The sequence below is a fragment of the Orycteropus afer genome, unplaced genomic scaffold (assembly GCF_000298275.1).
Source record: "Orycteropus afer afer isolate SDZICR_OR568_19922 unplaced genomic scaffold, OryAfe1.0 scaffold00124, whole genome shotgun sequence".
NCBI classification, from domain to species: Eukaryota; Metazoa; Chordata; class Mammalia; order Tubulidentata; family Orycteropodidae; genus Orycteropus; species Orycteropus afer.
This window is the reverse complement of record NW_006921711.1, coordinates 5844097-5864538: the sequence shown is the minus strand read 5'-3', so window position 1 is coordinate 5864538 and position 20442 is coordinate 5844097. Positions and strand designations below refer to the sequence as shown.

General features: G+C 43.9%; 1 protein-coding gene across 1 annotated transcript in view; it reads right to left on the bottom strand.

Moving 5' to 3' along the window:
- Nucleotides 1-20442, bottom strand: part of EPAS1 (endothelial PAS domain protein 1) — a 126740-nt gene that overhangs the window by 39481 nt on the left and 66817 nt on the right. The window contains exon 3 of the mRNA XM_007944420.1: nt 9424-9614. Within this exon, the coding sequence (XP_007942611.1) occupies nt 9424-9614 (191 nt within the window). The remainder of the gene's footprint in view (nt 1-9423; nt 9615-20442) is intronic.

Genomic DNA, 20442 nt, shown 5'->3' with positions numbered 1-20442 from the left:
GGGGGGTTGCTTTGGAGTAGTCAGAGACAACTGTTTCAAAAAAAAGGAATTTGAAGAAACTCATGAAAGAAGGGGATTTCACTATGAAGAAAGAAAGAAGGGCTTTCCTGACCAGATGGGGTTGAGTAGTGGAAAGTACACGGAGAGGGAGGGGTCTGGAGCAAACTCCCTCCCAGACACTTGTGTAAGGAGGCCCATCTGGCTGAGGAACAGGGTCCATTTTCCCACTTCTCAGGGACTGGGCTGGTTCCTGGGGCATCTTACATTCCAGGCAAAGGAGTCTAGGAGGCTTTTGAGTAGAAGAGTGGCATCTCAGAGCATGGTTTGGGGGAGGTTAATCTGGCAGTGGCATGCAGGATGATCTGAAGGAGTGAAAGCCAGAGGTGGAGAACAAAGTAAAGAGGAAACTGCCCTGATGGCAGCCTGGAAAGGTGGTTGCTAAGGGCAACCCAGGAAAATATCCACCCCCAAACCAACCACTTTGAGCAACCACAGCCAAATATATTGCTACTCTCTGCAAAATGTAAAAACTCAGCTACTATCCCAAATGAAACTCTCAGGACCAGGCCCATTATCCTCAGAACAAAGACTTTATGTCAGTGACCCATTGTTCTAGCTCTTACTCTACTAGAAATAGGCATTATTTATATAAAAATCTATTCATCCAGTACAAACATCAATCCAGGTATTCTCTTGCTCGATTTATAGGACAAGGAAATTACAGAGTAATTTGTCACTTATAAAAGTTACTATTCACTTAACTAAAAGTAGTCTTTTAAACTGAGACAATTCCAGGGAATGTAAAATGCAATTAGATTTATGGGCCATTTGGCAAGGAACACATTAATACTATGAAATGGGGGCCAAGGGCCTTTCTGCAAGGGCCCTGGATTTATTTAATTCTCTCTTCTCTTTTTTCCTTGAGCCCCCAAAATTAAGCTCTGGGCTATACGCCATTATTATTCCTCAAGAAGAACAAATCCAAATTAGGACATGTTCCTACCGAGGGGCTTCCATGGCGCCACTGGGGACCAGCTATCTTTCAGGACACAGGACCGCACATGTGCTGCAATCACAGATGCTGCTATTTCTGCAGAGGAACAGAGTGCGGCCTGTCCAGGGCCAGGCCAGCCTCTGGAGCCAAGAACTGGGTTGTACAGAGTCATATCCTGGTGGTTTCCCCTCTGTTTATTATATTTTATGGGAATGTCCTTATTACACACACATTCCCACATGTCACTCTTATTTACGGTCTCTTACCTGTTCTTTGCCAATTAACTAGTCAGCTAAACTAACGATAAGGAACGAACATTCCAGGTATGGGTGCTGCTCCTGCTAAGGTCAGCTCTCCCAGTTAACATCTGCATTTCAACAGAAGCTTTTAGGAGAGACAGTGACTTAATTAGGGATTTCAAACTTGAGTGTGCATCAAAATCATCTGGAAGGCTGGCTAAAGCATAACGTCTGGGCCCAGGACTGGCTACATAATTTGTGGGACCCAGTGCAAAGTAATTGGTAGCATAGTGGCTAAGACACTTGCCTGCTAACCAGACGGCTGGTGGTTCAAACCCACCAGCCACTCCTTGGAAGGAAAGTTGGGCAATCCTACTTCTGTAGTGATACTGCCTTGGAAACCCAAGGAGGGGTTGCTATGAGTCGGGTTTGACTCGATGGCACGTAACAACAACAACAACAACGGTGCAAAGTAAAAATGCAGGACCCCCCTTCAAAAATTAAAGCAAGCACTGGGTCCTCCTAAGTGAGGAGCCCTGTGTGACTGCACAGGTCACACGCCCAGGAAGCTGGGCCTGGAAATGCCCCACTCCAAGAGATTCAGTAGGTGTAGTGAGAACTGAGAATTTGCTTTTCCAACAAGTTCCAAGATGATGTTGATGCTGCTGGTCCTAGGACCACACTTTAGAACCACTGTCTTAATTCAAGGTCCAATGAGTGACCCTAACGCTGGGTGTATCATTCCATTTTGGTAGGTGGTGACCTATTTTTTAGTTGAGTGAGGAGAAGTTTGCAGCATCATTTAGGATCTCTGGTATCATAATGCCTAAGGCATCTGACTGCTAACCAGAAGGCTGGCAGTTCAAAGCCACCAGCCACTCGTCGAAAGGAAGGTTAGGCAATCTACTTCCATAGAGATACTGGAAACCCAAGAAGGGGTCGCTATGAGTCAAATCAACTTGATGGCAGTGAGATTGGTTTTTTGTTTTAGATAGGTGAGTACTTTCTCCTGACAAGCAGAAGGCCCGCTCTGTGGTTTCTTGTATTGAGAAGATATTTTCTAATTTCTTTGATCTCAGTGCCAAAACTGACTTCAAAATTGGAAGTCATCCCCAGACAACCCTGTTTGGGGTAACTAGGCCCAAAGGAAATACTTCTGCTTAAAATTTCCTTTTTAAAATAGTTCCAACACAGCCAAACTGGTTTCCACCAGTGTCCAGTACACTTGCTTCCAGGAGGTGGCGAAATTGGCTACTGCAGCAGGTCAGCAGGCCTCTGGGAGGGAGAAAGAGAGGGAGAGAGGGGTGCTCTGGGGCCACGATAGAAACAGAACGTCTTGGAACTGAAGTCACAATGGCTGGAGGACCAGGAAGCCAGCAGGCTGCCCCCAGGGACCCTGTGACTGCAGGGCTTGGGTGGGGCCTCTTTCTCTGTGGGACTCCTTGCTCCTACAGCACCAGCAGCATCTTGGAGCTTCTGAGGGCACCATGCCAGGTCATTTGCATCCTGTTTGGAGGGGAGGGTGAAAGCTGCTGAGCTGGGAGGTGGACCCTCACTCAAGGGCTCAGAGGCTCAGCTCTTATCATCTCCCACTGAATTCTACCCTGCCTTTCCCCTGCTCATCCATGTGGATATCATGTCTTCCCTGATATAACATTAATCTCCAACTCGGTGTTAGGCACAAGAAAATTCACTTGCTTGGCAGTTCTTCAGGGGGCATCTATGGTTCAGTCTCTATGCAGGAGACTCAAGTTTGATTCCTGGCCAGTACACTTCATGTACAGCCACCAGCCATCTGTCAGTGGAGGGCCTGCATGTTGCTATGATAATGAACATGATTCAGTGGAGCTTCCAGACTGATAGACTAGGAAGAAAGGCCTGACAACTGACTTCTAAAAATCAGCCCATGAAACTCTTATGGATCACAATGGTCTGATCCTCTTGTACATGGGGTCACCATGAGTTGGGGGCCAACTTGATGGCAGCTAACAGGAACAAAGCAGTTTTCAAGCTCCTACTATGTGCCTGCACTGGATTAGGCATAGCAAGAAATCAGACAGGCCCTCAGTCAGCAAATGTCACTTATGATGTGCTCATTCCTATACTTGGGAGCATCAGGGATGTTGAGAAGTATAGAGCAATCTCTTCCCTCAAAGAATCTACAGACAAAGATAAACCACTCTGAAGTTCCACAAGAATAAACCTTGATGCAGAGTAAAGTAAGGGGCCCACACTAGGTGCTCAATAAGCTGTCAACTGGGTCTTTCAGTCCTTGGGTTCTGGACCTCAGTAACTTGCTTCCCAGGACTCTTAGGTTCTAATCCCAGAGGAGTAAGCCAGGCCATCAGAAACAGAGGCACTCTGCTGGGATGGCGAATGCATGGCCTGGGGAGGACAACAAGACTCTTTAATTCTAAAAATAGCCCAGTAAACAGGCTTTGATGACTCCCCACAGCCAGGATATGCGCTGGCCAAGGTTTCAGAGCACTTTTTCCGGAGCACTGTTCATTTCCTTCAGGCAGCACCACCCGTGTGGGGCGGGACCCCATGGGCAGCAGGAGCTGGACATCTGGGATGAGCGGCCAGTGTGGCAGAGCAGACCCCTCCTGATTGGGTCCCTGAGACTAGGCGGTCACATAGTCCTGCTGATCAGGAGGCTGGCTATAATTATATCCCACCAGGGCCCTTTTCCTCTTTGTTTCCTCCTCTGAGAAGTCCCAAGACTGCTTTGACTTCTTAAAACTAAGCTGATGTGGTCTTCCAGGTCCAAATGTACTTTGCAGACAGTCACTACTTAGTTATCATCATAGGGGCTTTCCTTTTAAGGTCTTTGCCTAAACTGCTTCCTCCTTTCTAGCCTTCCCTCCTAGGGCCATAGACCTACCACTAACCCCAGTGCTGAGTGCTCTGATTGTAAGAACAGTTCCAGTCAAGCCAAGAAGAAACTATTTCTATTTTTTGACACTTATTGGATCATTATCCATACCTTTAAACCTCATCATCAGTAAGTAGTAGGTTACGGACTATTCTCACAACTTTGGCAGAAGGTACTGTGTCTAACTTGATCTTGCATGCCTCCTAGAGAGTCCTGAAAGTCCATTATTAGAAATCCAATCCTGTGTTCTTTACGTATTTTATTATTCTATTTTACCTCTTTGTATTACAAGATGTAGCACAGGTTGGGTTTACCAAATATCTGAGATTGATCCAACTCCTTTGATTTATGATAAGAGAATGATCTTCCACACAAGGTGAGTCTCTCTGGAACAGGTTGTATATTAGCTGCTTAGTCCTAGTATGAATTAGCTAAAAGGAGCCCCAGTGGAGCAATGGTTAAGTGTTTAGCTGCTAGCTGAAAGATCATCCTTTTGAACCCACCAACTGCTCCATGGGAGAAAGATGTGGAAGTCTGCTTCTATAAAGATTAAGCTCTGGAAACCCAATGGAGAAGTTCAACTCTGTTCTATAGGGTTGCTATGAGTTGGAATTGACTCAACAGCAATGGGTATGAATCAGCTTATTGGCTCCTTTCCAACTCAGACAGAAAAAGGCCTTGGTTTGGAGTGTGGGTAGGGTGACGGAGTAGTTAAAAAAAGGAGGGGGGGAGTGGAAGGAAAAGAAGTCTAATATGAGGCATAAGAGGGTACCAGAAACCATGCATGTCTCTACAGTTTTGCTCTTTGGTACCATATTTCCTGTATGGAAAACCAAAAAAAAAAACCAAACTCACTGCTGTTGAGTTGGATCCAACTCATAGTGACCCCACCTTGGGTTTCCGAGGCAGTATCTTTACGGAAGTAGATTGCCAACCTTCCTTCCGAGGAGTGCCTGGTGGGTTTGAACCACCAGCCTTCTGGTTAGCAGTCAAATGCCTTAGGCACTATGCCACCAGAGCTCCCCTTCCTGTATGGAAACATAATGGTAAAAACTTAAAATCTCTAGTCCCCCAGTGCCTTTCCCTTAGAAGGCAAAAGATCAGGAAATCATAATCCCTTCTAAGACTAATGTCTTCACTAAGCAAATGCCAATAAATCAACAACAAATATGACATTTCTATTGAGAGACCATGCTTCATGTGAATACCTAGCTCTTATGTAAAATTAATCTAATTTTACCATGTAAGAGTTTGGAGAAGCCCCAAATCAATTTGCTAGTGAACACAAATATTGCATATTTATTGCTGTTAAATGCCCTCGGACTGTAGAAGTAATCCGTGTTCAACTACAGTTTGTGGGATGCATCTTGAAAGAGACTTTCAGACAATCAAGCCATATATTCACTCTTGTTCCCGTCAGAGTGTGTTCTGTTCTCGGCCCAGCGTGGAAGCTAATATCATAAAGCCATTGTTTCAGTTTGCTTCCTGTGATACGAATCTCAATGGGGCCCAGACCCACAGCCTGAATTTCTCAATGTTGAGGTTTCCTCTCCAACATTCCCACACAAAACAGCCTACTGTGAAAATCAAAGGGAAATGTGTTACTAAGTAAAGAAGCAACTTTTCTAAAGCAAAGCCTGGCAGTTTTTAGCCTTTTGAACTCTGAGGTATGCAACCAGTTATTTCCTATCATAAAGTGAGCCAACACTGGTGCTCACCTTTGTCAGAAATGCTTAGATAATGAATTTGTGATTTGTTTTGACTTGGAAAAGCTTGGCAACATTGCATTTTGATAGAAATTGCTGAAAGGTGGGTAAAAGGGATAGTAAGGGTTTATTTACACTGGGTTTTCTCCAGAAGCCTACACTTACTATAAACCAATTTACTTGTTAGCAATAATTTTTACTTTTAAACTGTACCTTATTGAGAGCTTAATATGTGGCAGGCAATGAGATAAAGTCTTTCATGTCCCAGTATCTCAATTCTCAAACAACAATGCAAGGTAAGTACTTACAATCTCCTTTGGGTAGATGAGGAAACTAAGGCTCAAAGACAGTAAAGACATTTCCACAAGGTTGTATAGAAAAAGGAAGGGCAGCCAAACAGATCTCAATGAAGGTGTATCTTACCACCAATCTCATACTTCTTTTCATTTTGCTACATGTTCTGTAAAACAAAATGCAATTACCCACCCATTGCCATCGAGTTGATTCCAACTCACAGTGACCCTATAAGGCAGAGCAGAAGTACAACATAGGGTCTCCAAAGCTGTAAATCTTACATTACCAGACTGCCTCATGTTTCTCCCATGGAGTGACTGGTGGGTTCAAACCGCCAACTTTTTGGTTAGCAGTCGAATGCCTTAACCCCTGCACCACCAGAGCTCCTTAAAATGCAATTAGAAAAGAAAAAAGATTCTGTTTCACATACAATTCCTGAAAACAATTTCTAAGAAATGCCTGGTCCAGAGAATGTGTGACAGAGCCTACAAGAGAAGTTAGAAGAAAGGGGATATTGAAGAGCCACCTTCTCCTCCTCCAGGTTATCCTCCTTTTATGAGAACTTCTCCTTCAAGAGTACCAGACCAGATGGTCAAATGTAGAAACACTTTATCCTTTTACATCATTTCTTTCCTCAGGACAGTGAGGGCCAGAACTGACGTGTTGCAGAGGGCAGGCAGTGTATGTCCACAACTTGCAACAGCTCCTGAGTTGGGACATGTGATGTCGCAGTGTGGCCTACTCTGGTCCTATCTCCCTGGGTGTGTCTAGCATATGGGCTCCCAGCAGCATACACAAAGGCGGACATGCTCAGAGGGGCCACCCTTCAGCACGTGGTCCCTTCCAAGTCTGAGAAGATGACCAGGCTCCCCGTGTAAAGCATGGACAACAAGGCCCTGAATCAAGAGAAAGGATATAATCAACACAGTGAATATCTGAGGACCACCTCCCCCAAACTCACTACTTAGGGTTGGTGCCTCAGTTGAACTTTGGCTCCCTTGCCTTATCCTTCCCCTCTCCCCATCAAATCCTTGACAACATCTTCACCTGACCAAGTTTTCAGAAACCTCCTGTCATCTCATACCTATCTTTTCCAGGGATCAAGATTCAAAAGAACTTGAATTCCAGGTATAGATCCAACACATGCTAAATCTGTGACTCTAAACAACCTTAACCTCTCTGTGCCTCATTTCCATGAAACAAAGAGGTCCGTCTGCCAGGCTCTGAGGTCTGAAACATTCTGCAGGTTCAAATCCAGCCAGAGAGGTGTCCCAGAACAAATGGATTACAGTAAAACCTACAAAAGCCAGAACCTGGGTAAGGTGAATCTGTCAGAGAAGGAAAACTCAAATATTTTCCACTAAACTGAGTGGCAGAAAAGTGGTAAGACTGAACCCTGTCAAAGGTGGAAAACTTGTGAGACCCAGAAAAACAAGGTAGTCCAGCTCTCACAGGTTTCACTGTATCCCTTCTGGGGCTACTATTGGTGGGATGAGGGGAGTGAAGGTGAAAAGAAGCATTAGTTACCCTAAAGGAACTAATTTCTAACAGTAAAAATTCAGATCCTATAATAGAGAAGTGGAGGAGCTCTGGTAGCATAGTGCCTAAGGCACTTGACTGCTAACCAGAAGGCTGGCGGTTCAAACCCACCAGCCACTCCTCGGAAGGAAGGTTGGGCATTCCTACTTCCGTAGTGATACTGCCTCGGAAACCCAAGGAGGGGTCGCTATGAGTCGGGGCTGACTCGATGGCAAATAACAACAACAACAATAGAGAAGTGGAGGAGATAATTCTCCATCCAGTCACCCTAAACTGGCAACTGTCTGTTCGTCTATGTGTAAAGATGATGACAACATTATCAGCCATTGCTTCTACCTTTGCAGGAAAACAAGCTATGGTGCTTAAAGAAAGAAGTACACAAGTGCCTTGTGATGGCTTCGCTAGCCTTTTCTTATATGCAGTCATCCCAGGCTTGAAAGGATGTCAGTCCATTGCTCCTGTCTTTCTGTACCAACTATAACTAAGAATCTGGCAATGCTTTGCATTATTTCTTTGAAAGTATTTATAGAGCTTGGGATTGTCCTTGGTGCCCCACTCCAGTCTGCTGTTCTCTGAGATGCTGCACAATTAAATCTTTTAGACTTGCAGTACAGTGTTAGCCCTCCAACTCTTGGGACCACTGAGCTGTCATCCTATTTTTCTCAAAGTCTTTCCCCCCATATCCTTCCTGTGCCACAGGGACCAGAATAGCACAAGCTGGCCTGGCCTCTTGGTCTCACACCAGATTCCCTCTGCTCAGGGTTTCTTTCCTAGAATAGCCAGTTCATAACAGGATGGTGGGATCAACCCGTCTCCTAGGCACCATGCTCACTCAAGAAAACCGAAAACCAACCATAAGGAACCTTCCCTTTCCTGGCCATCTCCCTCAAATTCACCACTTCGGACACTGCCCACCTATATAGTGGGCAGACTGGGTGGAAGGGACATTACATGCCAGCAGTTTCCTTACAAAATTGACAGTCTAGATGGGAATTTTCACAGTATCTGAAGTGGGAAAATTCCTCAGGCCATCTCTTTCAGGTCAGAACTAACAGGAAGTGGTTTTTGAAGAATAGGAATTCTTTCTGAGGAGGGGAAAAAAAAATGTTTTGTGACATTGAGAGCTACAGAGAGACAAGATGTGCATGTGTGTGTGTGGGTGGGGGGGGGTGAGAACTAGTTGGTCCCCCTGGGAGGGGCCAGGCTTTGGGTTGTGTGAATGACTGTGGCTGGGCCAGGTGCTTTATCGGCATCTTAGAGTATTCTCACAGAGGTATTTTTAACCTCATTTTACAGACAAGGAAACAAATGTTCAGAGAGATCAAATAATTTGCCTAGAATAAGTGGCCAAGATGCCACTCTGGAAAAGGTTAAGTAGGAAGATAAGAGCCAAAACACTTCCTAAGGATTCAAGCCAGTGTGGAGTGTGGGTCTCAGAGCCAGATGGCAACGAGACTGGGGAGTCAACAAGGGCTGTTCTTAGTTCTCCTGGTCCCCTTTGTCCTCCTTTCAGCTTCCAGGTCCTCATTCATTCCCTGGTCCCATCTCAGGCTTTTACATTCAATGTAAAATGTCCTTGCTAGAAAGGACATGTTTAACCTGAAGGAATTATTCAAAGTGCTCATGATGGCATTTCTGCAGGTGAAAGCATTTCAGAATGGGAGTTCCTGAGACCTCCCCAGCAGTCTTCAAATTCTGGCACAACATGGCCTCCCATGTATAGGGACATGTTGGGAAGCCTGTCTGCTCCAGCCTGGGGGAGTGTGCCAGCCTCACCTGAAGACAAAAGCTTGTGTGTTCGCAAGAAGCTGATAGCCAGCCGCATGATGGAGGCCTTGTCCAGGTGGGAGCTTACGCTGTGAGGCAGGGGCAATTCATGTGCAAGCTCATGGAAGACCTCTGTCTCCTTGCTTCGCCGGCACCTTGCAGCATCTCGGGACTTCTCCTTCCTCCTCTCCGAGCTACTCCTAAAATTGAGAGAAAAGGTGTTAGTCACTAACAACCTATTACGGTGAAATCTGTGAGAGCCAGAACTTGATGGGACTGCCTTGTTTTTCCAGGTCTTATAAGCCTTCCACCTTTGATAGGGGGCATTCTTACTTTTCTATCACTCATTTTAGTGGAAAATATTTGAGTTTTCCTTTTCTGATAGGTTTTTGGCTTACATGCAGTCTGGCTTTTACGGATTTTACCATATATTCCTGATCAAGACATCCCCATGGTCCCCTAAACCTTGATGCAGTCAAACTCTTCCACCAACTGGGCTTATACTAATGGTCCAAGTCACATGCATCCCACTTTATAGTATTAATGTTTTCAACTGTTTTCTAAACAGCCTTCCTACTCTTTTATTCCCATGGTGTCCAGATCAGGGCTTCCCATGAATGGAGTTTCAGCTAAGACTTGCTGATTAATTAACTGACAATGCCTTAAACCTGGTCCTGGGTTATCTGGGGACTGCGGTGAACGTCCAGGGAGAAGAAGGGAAGGATGAGGAAGCTATGGCCAGCAACCCAGGTGGCTGGGCCAAAGGCCCTGTAGAATAAGAAGAAACACTGCTTCAAGATATTTTTTCTGGATAAAATGCACTCAGAAAAAATTAAGCCCAGCTCTGGACCTTCGATCATATGTGTATCAGACAGTTATTTTCATTGTGCGTCAATGGCCATTGTAACTGTTATGGATTGAATTGTGTTCCTCTAAAATAAATGTTGTAAATACTAACCTCTATGACTGTGGTTATAATCCCATTTGGGAATGGGTTGTCTTTGTTATGTTAATGAGGCAGGATTACTATAGAGTATGTTTTCAGTCAATCTCTTGAAAGAGATACCAGGAGCAGATTAGGCCAGCAGAGATGGGAGAAGAGAGATGCTAAGCCAATGGAGACCAACCAGGAGCAGAAGCTCAGAAGAGACAAGGACCTTCTTCCAGAGCCAAGAGAGAAAGCCTTTCCCTAGTGCCAGCATCCCAGATTCAGACTTCTAGCTTCCTGAACTGTGTGCTCATGGAAGCAGCAGTCAAGATATCAAACGATGTACTGCACTGGGCAAATATGTTGCAAGAGACTCCTTTAAAGTGTTAAAGAGCCAGGATGTCACTTTGAAGATTAAGGTACACCTGACCCAAGCCATGGCATTTTTAATAGCCTTATATGCATGTGAGAACTGGACAATGAATAAAGAACTGTAGAAGAATGGGGAGCTCTGGAAGTATAGTGCCTAAGGCACTTGACTGCTAAACAGAAGGCTGGCGGTTCAAACCCACCAGCCACTCCTCAGAAGGAAGGTTGGGCAATCTACTTCCATAATGATATCGCCTCAGAAACCCAAGGAGCGGTCGCTATGAGTCAGATCCAGCTCGACAGCAGTGCGTTTTGTTTTGTTTTGCAGAAGAATGGATGTATTTGATTCGTAGTGTTGGTGAAGAATACTGATATACCATGGACTGCCAGAAGAATGAACAAATACGTCTTGGAAGAAGTACAGCCAGAATGTTCCTTAGAAGTGAGAATGGGGTACTTTGGTCATATTGTCAGAAGGGACAAGTCCCTGGAGAAGGATATCATGCTGGTAAAGTAGAGGGTCAGTAAAAAAGGGGAAGACCCTCAGCCAGATAGTTGACACAGTGGCTGCAATGATGGACTCAAGCATAGCAAAGATTGTGAGGCTAGCCCAAGACTGAGCAGTGTTTTATTCTGTAACACATAGTGTCACTATCAGTTGGAACCAACTTGAGGGTACCTAATAATAACAGCAATATTTATGGAAGCAGACTGCCATAGCAGACTGCTCCTGAGGAGTGATTGGTGGGTTTGAACCACTGACCTTTTGGTTAGTAGCCGAGCGCTTAACCACTGCATCACCAGAGCTCCTTATAATGATAACTATCACACACTATATTTCAGATACTGTGCTAAGCACTCCAAATAAATTTACTTCTGTAATTTTCACAACTATTCTTGGAAGAAGATATCATTATTATTCCCAATTTGCAAACAAGGAAACATCTCATAGAGGCCAAATATTTCATGTAAGGTCCCTTAGCAGGTAAGTGGAAAAGTTGGGGCCTGTGCCATCCATTACTCTCCTATCTCTCTAAACCCAAAAATGTTAGCAGTCTCAGGGTGGTTAGGGTAAGGGTGATTTTTTTTTTCCCCTTAGTGCTTATCTATATCCCTCTGTTTCTACAAATAACCTACATGGCTTGTTAAATAAAGAAACAAGTTTGTTTTAAATGATGTGATCTGGTGTGATCAGCCAATCAGTTGTGAGGGGATTAGGGTGGATACAACACCCTCACTTAGGTCACAGCCCTGATACAATGTAAGCAGAGTTTCCCTGGGATGCGGCCTGCATCATTCTATTATCTTACAAGAGATAGAAGGAGAGACAAGTGAGCAGAGAGAAGAGGACCTCAGTACCACCAAAGAAGAGTCAGGAGCTAAGCATGTCCTCTGGATCCAGGGTCCCTGCACTGAGAACCTCCTAACCTAGGGGAAGACTGATGCCGAGACACATGTAGATCTCCAAGGAATGCCGGGCCCACAGATGTTGAAAAGTAACAAGAACCTTCCTCCAGAGCTGGTAGAGAAAGCCTTCCCCAAGAGCCAGTACTCTGAATTCAGACTTTTAGCCTCCTAACTATGAGAGAATAAATTTGTTTGTTAAAGCCATCTACTTGTGGTATTTCTGTTATAGTAGTACTAGATAGGTAGACAGCATCAGTGCTCAATATGCTCCCATTTTAAAAACAGAACATTCAGCTCCCTGGATGGATTAAGTATCCTATATTCAGACTGTAGGAAGAACTTTTCAACAGCTGTTGGCAGTCAAGAAGAACCTTCAGAAAAATTGTGAAATGGGTAAAACTGTTTTTCTTGCCCCATCTCTCTTTTCTATTTCCTTTTTGTAAGTCCGGATTCTTCTTTTCCCCCAGCTTCTAACTCCCAGGACTCTCAGCCCTGTACCCCCAGACCCACCCTCTCAGAATCTGCCTTAGGAAGATTTTGCTACCAGACCTTTATCCTTTAGCGGCAGTTTACATTTTAGACTCTGCCATTCACATTTGTAGGCGTTCTGGCACAAGAAAGGAACAGGACACCAAAACACTACACATCATGCCTTTGGGTCACAAGAGCCAGGTAAGGGAATCAGGTAAAGGGAAGTCAGAACCTTTAAGATACTGGGCTCTACTCTCCAGCACCTACTCTTGTACTCTATGACAAATGCATGCATCATCAACACATAACCTATCCATAGCAGCATCAAGAAAACCAGCACAGAAGTGGAAGAGATGTTCAACAAAGACTGTGATATTGACGCTGACATCTGTATGCACAAAACTTCCTTTTACTGTTGCCCCTTCCTTAGAGCAGAAATGTGGATAAGGCAGAGAGGAAGAGCCTGGTAGGGAATAAGCAATCTGGAGTCAATGCTGTCTGGAAATGGCGTTTGATATTAAAGTCTTGCCATGTTCCCTCAACTACTCAAACACTGACGCCTACTTTTGTGCCCATTACCGCACAAAAAACTTTACATGTTACCTCATTATGAACCTCATAAGCACACAATATGGTAGGTATTATTTGCATAATTTACAGATTTGAAAATTGAAGTTCAGACATAATACATAATTTGCCTAAGATCAAATTTCTACACAAGCCCTTGAGGGATTTACAGTATCTACAGGAGCAGATAACTGGAACTCATAAGACACACGGGTATGGGTGCCCCCTGCATTAATCATATCCTCATGACCAATCTGTGAGGTAGGCAAGACAGGCATTGTTATACCAATTTCACAGGTTTATAAACTGAGGCCCAACCAGGGTAATTTACATGCCTAGTGTGTCTCAAGGAGCTCTGGTAGCGTAGTGCCTAAGGCACTTGACTGCTAACCAGAAGGCTGGCAGTTCAAATCCACCAGCCACTCCTTGGAAGGAAGGTTGGGCAATCTACTTCCATAGTGATACCACCTCAGAAACCCAAAGAAAGGTCGCTATGAGTCGGGTCTGACTCGACAGCACATGACAACAACAACAACAACAACAACAGGGCATCTCAGTTAATTAGTGGCAGAGCTAGGTCTAGTTAGTTTACACATGTTTTCTTAGGCCAATACTCTTTTCACCACATTACCGTAAGGAAGTGGCTTAGCAAGAAATAAAGAATTAACAACATTTTAATACTTAGAAAGACTGAGAATCTCATAGACTTTTGGTTAAAAAGCCATCATCTCCATTTTAACTGCCTTGTTTTCACAATTGCACTCTAGGCCTAGCATGAATTGAATTAGATTATCCAGTTAAACTTGACAGAGCCCAGACGCATCTGTCTAATCAACTTTTGGAAGAACAGACAAAAATTGACAATGTTGCCATCATTTAATTAGCAACACCAAAGAATAATTTACACTAAGTGTGAAGGTAAGAACTCCCTAAACCCAACTGATGCATATACAATCTTGTTCCTCACACAATTTATCACAGGTTAAGCCTGTTAGCAAATAGAACTGGATGTTGAGAAAGATGGTGCTTTAATATATTGGCCATAATACTATTCATATATGTGCTTTTGGATTGAAAAAAATACATTTGCTGTGCCTTGATACCCTCATCTGTAAAGCAGAGAAATCTCATGCCTTATTTTGTCAGGATCAAATGAGATTAAGAGTGGAAGTGTTGGAAGTACTAGAAAGCGCTCTTCAAAGGAAAGCTATGATGATAGATAATAATGGTCCCATTGTCTGGCTAATCTCAGCATTAGTCACATTCAGTTTTTGGCCCTAACAGCTGTACTTCATCACTAAATAAATGGAGTCTCCAGGCTGGAGGTAGAGTTGTCAGTCAGGCTGTTCCTCACCAGTTCTCTATGCCATGTTGCTAACCCTACTTAGTTCAATGAGGTTTCATTTCCTAAACACATGCATTTCATTTTCTCATCCAAGATGGGCCCTACAATTAATTGCAATACAATTATAGAACTTGCATGCTAAATTCAACAGGTTCTCTCTGATTTAGTAGAATTCTCTGTTTTTCCTTAAAAAGAGATTTCATTCTAAATTTCTGAAATCTTCAGGAAAGGCTCAGAAATTTATTTTTTACTCCAATTTTCTTTTCCACAAAGTTCCTGCTCCGGTCTTTCCTGGTGGCACCCTTGCTTCTACTGGGTACTTCACACAATACTTGGCATTGGAACACACACCAGGAGTGTGGGGCTAGTCATGTTTCATAAACAATCTCATTTGATTTTCACACAAATTATGCAACATTATCAGCCTACTTTTTTGTAGATCAGTGCCAGTACAAGGTGCTTGTGGAGTACTGTGCCCTCATGCAAACCTAGGAGTGTTTGTAGAGCTCCGTGCTAGACCCTGTGGATGCTGCAGGGTAGGCAGAGCACAAGTTCCTTGTTCTCAAGGAGTCTGTAGTCTAGTTAGGGAGTCAACAATTTAAGACAGCCTGAATAACCACACACATAAGTAGTATAGGCAATAAACACTACAGGAATTAAGATAAGAAGCAAGATGGTGTCGAGGGAGACTATTCAGGAAGACAGGATTTTGGCTAAACCTAGAAGGGCACATAACAATACTCTTGCAGTGTTTCATGGGTCCAGAGTATGATTTTTAAATAGGTCTCATCTCAGTCCATTATCTCAATAACCCTGGGAGATGGAACGTATTATCCTTATCTAACAGGTGAGGATGTGGAGACTTAGAATGATTAAGTATCTTACTAAAAGAAAAGTCACTGTCTCAAACCCAATTCTCCTCAGTCCAAAATCAAAAGTTTTTCCACTGGCAGCAAGGAAACCACTATTTATCACACATCTTTGAAGTGCCCAGTGCTGTATTAGACACTTTCCCATAGACTGGGTGTTCATACGTACTATGGGAAGATGATGAGGACTAAGGTTTGAGAAAAAAAAAAACAGTGACATCAATATTCCACAGTGGTGTGGGGGGGTTATCCTTAAGTGAACATCTACCTTAGGAAAAGACCTGATACTTTAGAAACAGGATTAAGAACCAATGTTGTTGTTGTTAGCTGCAGTCAAGTCATCCCCAATGCATGGCAACTCCATGCACAATGGGACTGAATTATTGTCATCCTCAGTAGAAACACTGTTGGCTGATTTTTGGAAGAAGCTCACCAGGCCTTTCCTCCTCATCTGTGTTAGTCTGAAAGCTCCACTGAAACCTGTTCAGCATCACAGCAACACACAGACCTCCAATGATCAATGAACAGTGACTTTGCTTGAAGTACATTGGCCAGGAATTGAACTCAGGTTTCCTGCATCGAAGGTGAGAATTCTACCACTGAACCACCATTATCCTCCAAGAACCAAGAGCTGAGCTCAAATAAGGTTGAGGAAGAAGAAGGTAGGCCTTAGTAGGCTGTAGCCTCAGTGGCTTTAGGGCTAGTGTGTGGTACGGTTTTATCAGATGTAGCTCCACAGTGCTCACATAAAAGCTGTAGGCCCATTGTTCAGAGCAAAGAAGAATGAAGAAAACCAAAGACTCATGGAAACAATTAGTTCAAGAGACTGGTACACCATGTGATCCTCAGCCCATATGACTATGAGACCCGAAGAACTAGATGGTGCCCAGCTACCACTGTCAACCACTCAGAAGGGGATCTATGTAAGAGATCCTGGACAGAGTGGGAGAACAATGTGGAGCAAAATTCAAAATCATTTAAAAAATAAAAATAAAAATAAAGAGGGACCAGGTTTGCTGATCTGATAGAGCCTGATAGAACCATTGAGACTATGGCCCCTAGCTGCCCTTCAGGTCTGTAATGGAACTCACTCCCTTGGCTTCCAGCCAAACAAAAGACATTTACATTAGGTAGATACACTCCTTGGAGAGATCAATCATGGGAGAATAGAAGGGCTGTGTATGCACAGGGAGACAGCTCAGGAGGCAGGAGTGCATGGGAGGGAAGGACACAGGGAAGAGGTAACTATGGGGAAGAAGTGGGAAGGGAGCTGTTGCATTGTGAGAAATTACAGTCAATGTCATGAGACAAAGTATATATGAGCTGCTGTATGGAAAGTGAATTTGCTCTAAAAACTTTCACCCAAATCACAATAAAAATTAAAAAAAAAAAAAAAAAGCTGCAGGTCCCGCTGGTAGAGAATGAGCAGTCTCTGAAATTGTGTTTTTTGACATTGTAATGTACACAAACTTAAATTGTCTCTCCCCAAGTTAAAAACCCTAAGTCTGAGACATTTGATCTTGAGTAAGGAAAGTGACCACTTAAGGACTAGGCAGCCAGCCAGAAGATACAAACAAAATGGACTATGGAGTATCCTAACAGTTCAGCAATTATATGCCATAACTCAACTGGAAAAGCCTCTTTGTCCAGAACTTTATTTTCATCAGAATGTCACCTTAACTTCTGGGTTGAATCCTACCTGAGGAGTCTCTGCTTAAGTCAGTAATCAAATCACTGTCTACTCTTAGTCAAGATGATCCTGGTTTCTTGCAGGTGAACACAATCTGAAGTAGGGCCTCAAGATGTCATCAGTTGCACCAATGTGTTTGGTCACTTAATTAGCTAGCTCCTGACCTTTAGAGTGATTAGGACTCACTGCCTAATGCCTGCAGCCATCAGGGAATCAAAACAATATGCTTGTTACCCTACAGTGTTAAATGGTTTAGATGCAGAATGGATTTCAGCAAGTCAGGGGAGAGACCAAAGCTAATTAAACAGCTTGGATCAGTCTATTTGTTGGTGGTGAAATTCTAAGTTGGTGCCTATTCACAAGAGGCTGTGAATGGAGCAAATGAAGGTCAAATGCAATTGGAAGGGATCTAGTGACCCTTCAATGAAGCGTGGCTTCTGCTAAGGGCTGCCTGATGGGCAAGACACGCCCACCTTTAGGTCCCAGATATCAAAATAAGCCCTTCTGTTCCCATACTTAGAGGCTGCCTGCTTCATAGATTAAATCAGAGCAGAACCAAAGCCTGTGGTTCTCAACCTTGGCTGCTCATTGGAATCATCAGACAAGCCTTAAGGAGCAGAACTTTCCCCAAGATTGATGTAATTGGTGTAAAGTACAGCTTGGGCATGGGGAGCTTTAAAGCCAGGGCTGAGAACCACGGTCCCAAAGCAGTCAGCTAGAAAATAGATAGGCATTCTTTTCGGTGAATTTGCTTTCTTTTTAAAAGCTGTAGAAAGAAAAGGAAATTGGTATTTCCTGAGCACTGAGGCTAGGCGTGTTTCATAAACAATCTCATTTGATTTTCCCATAAATTAACCAGTATCATCAAGCCCTCTTTTTTTGTAGAGTAGTACCAGTAGCCCTAGACTTGACTTCAAATCAGAGAGCCCCTGTGCATTAGAATAGAACTATGCTCCATAGGGTTTCCAAACCAATACCAAACCCACTGCTATCGAGTTGATTCCTACTTATAGCAACCCTATAGGACAGAGTAGAACTGCCCCATAGAGTTTCCAGGGCTGTGAATCTTTATGGAAGCAGACTGCCACATCTTTCTCCCACGGAGCAGCTGGTGGGTTTGAACCGCTGACCTTTTGGTTAGCAACTGAATGCTTTAACCACTATACCATCAGAGCTCCTTCTACAGTGTTACATCGTCTGATTTTTCAGCAGTAGATCCCCAAGCCTTTCTTCCAAGGCACCTCTGAATGGACTCGCACCTCCAGCTTTTTGGTTAGCAGAGAAGCACATCAACAGTTTGCATCACAAGTTTTGTGTCAGAATCTCCTGGTTGTTACTGATATTTGGCACTGAGTTAATTCCAACTCTTGTTGGAACTGTACCGTGTATGTACAGGGAGAACTGCTTCACAGCGTTTTCAAGGCTGTTACCTTTTTGAAGCAGATCACCAGGCTTGTCTTCAGAGGTACCTCTGGATGTGTTTCAACTGCCAACCTTTCAGCTAGTAGTTGAGTGCTTTAACCATTTGTACCACATCTATAGGGACTATTAGAGGGCCAGTTTGGGTGGGCTCCAGATACTGCTGTCAGCTCTGAATGCAGGCCAGGCCCTCTGCTCCAGGGCACCCACCATCACAGCTGGGTCAGAGAACCAAGGGCTTAGCCTCAGGGGAGGGGAGGCAGGGAGGCTGAGGGTAAGAAAACACAGATTTCTAGGCTCAAAGTCACATGACTAAGGAAGATTCAAACACCAGTCTACTTCTAAAACCTAACTATGCCCTTTCCTTCTACTATGCATTGTGTCCACACTATTATGTCCAGCAAATCTGGAGTTAAACCAGACAGTTATTTATCTAGGAGCTGGTGTGATCACCACCATACCAGGTGATGACAGAAAGAGGGAGGTGAAAATAATGAGACAGAGATTTGATGCCATATTTAAATAAAACCAAACCCTACTCTTCAAAACAGCCACCTCAGGAGAAGGCAGCCATTGCTCTAAGAATTTTGGGGGGTGTTTTAATTTCACAGCCACAAAAGAAAATGAGTCATATTTCATAGAACACACTTCATTTTAAGCCTCAAACAATACTACTCAGCTTTCCCACCTATTTTACTTACCAGACTTGGCTGCGGATGGATCTTGGCTGTTTGAAAAAATGCAACGTGCCCTCAAAAGATAAGGTTTAGCCACAATTGAAGGTATTTAAACATATGGTCTTTGACTCTGAAGGCAATTCCAAAAGAGTGGCAAAAATGTTTTAAATGAGGGCAGTGTTCCAGTGCCCAACTTTCTGTGCATATTCTGGTATTTGTGTGGAGGCAGTGAGATTAGTAGGGGAATCTATTAGACAGGGAAGGAAAAGGCATATGCATTAACCAGTCAAAATAGCAGACAATAAATTAGTGAATGTAGGAAAAACTAGGTGAATCAGATAGAACTTGACAAGAAAAAAAAAAATAAAAGCATTAATACACTTTAATATACACACCTCTTGTGAGGAGCATGGTCTCTGCCCAGAAAGACACCACAGCCCAACTGGGAGATAAGACTAACAATAAAACCAAACCAAACTCACTCCCTTCAAGTCGGATCTGACTCATAGTGACCCCTCCTTGGGTTTCTCAGGCAGTATCACTACAGAAGTAGATTGCCCAGTTTTCCTTCCGAAGAATGGCTGGTGGGTTTGAAGCACCAGCCTTCTGGTTAGCAGTCAAATGCCTTAGGCACTAGACACCAAAAAGCCTAAGCAATATAGATTAGCAAATAAGAAATTCTAAAGTGAGTAGTACAAAGAAAGGGGAAGACCAGAGAGAGAAGCTAGATGATTTCACTTCTCTTCTCTCTGAAGGAGAAATCCTGGAAAATGGTTCATATCTCAACCTCCCCTCTCCTCTCCTCTGGGGCAAAGCCTCTGGCCCCGGGTCCTGGCCCCACTCTGATGGTGGGTGCCCTGGAGCAGAGGGCCTGGCCTGCATTCAGAGCTGACAGCCACATGGGAGCCCACCCAACCTGGCCCACTAATGGTCCATTCTGCTTGGGGCAGACTAGAGATGCTTATCTGGTAGCTTTTTCTGTTCTGGTCACCCTCAGGGAAGAGAGTAGTTAATTCAGTTACTGAGCAGCCCCTTAGGTACAGCCCATCTGGGGCTCCAGACAACCCAACTCCTTACGTCATCTGAGGACGTGTGGAGTCCCCAGTCCAGCTGGGAAAAGTTATGTATGTTCAGGAGTAACTGTGCCGAGCTGTCTCTGTGCTTAATGTTACCAAGCCCAAACCTAGGCTAGGGATTTTTTTTTTTTTAAATTTTTATTGTGATTTGGGTGAAAGTTTACAAAGCAAATTCATTTTCCATACAGTAGTTCATACACATTTTGTCTC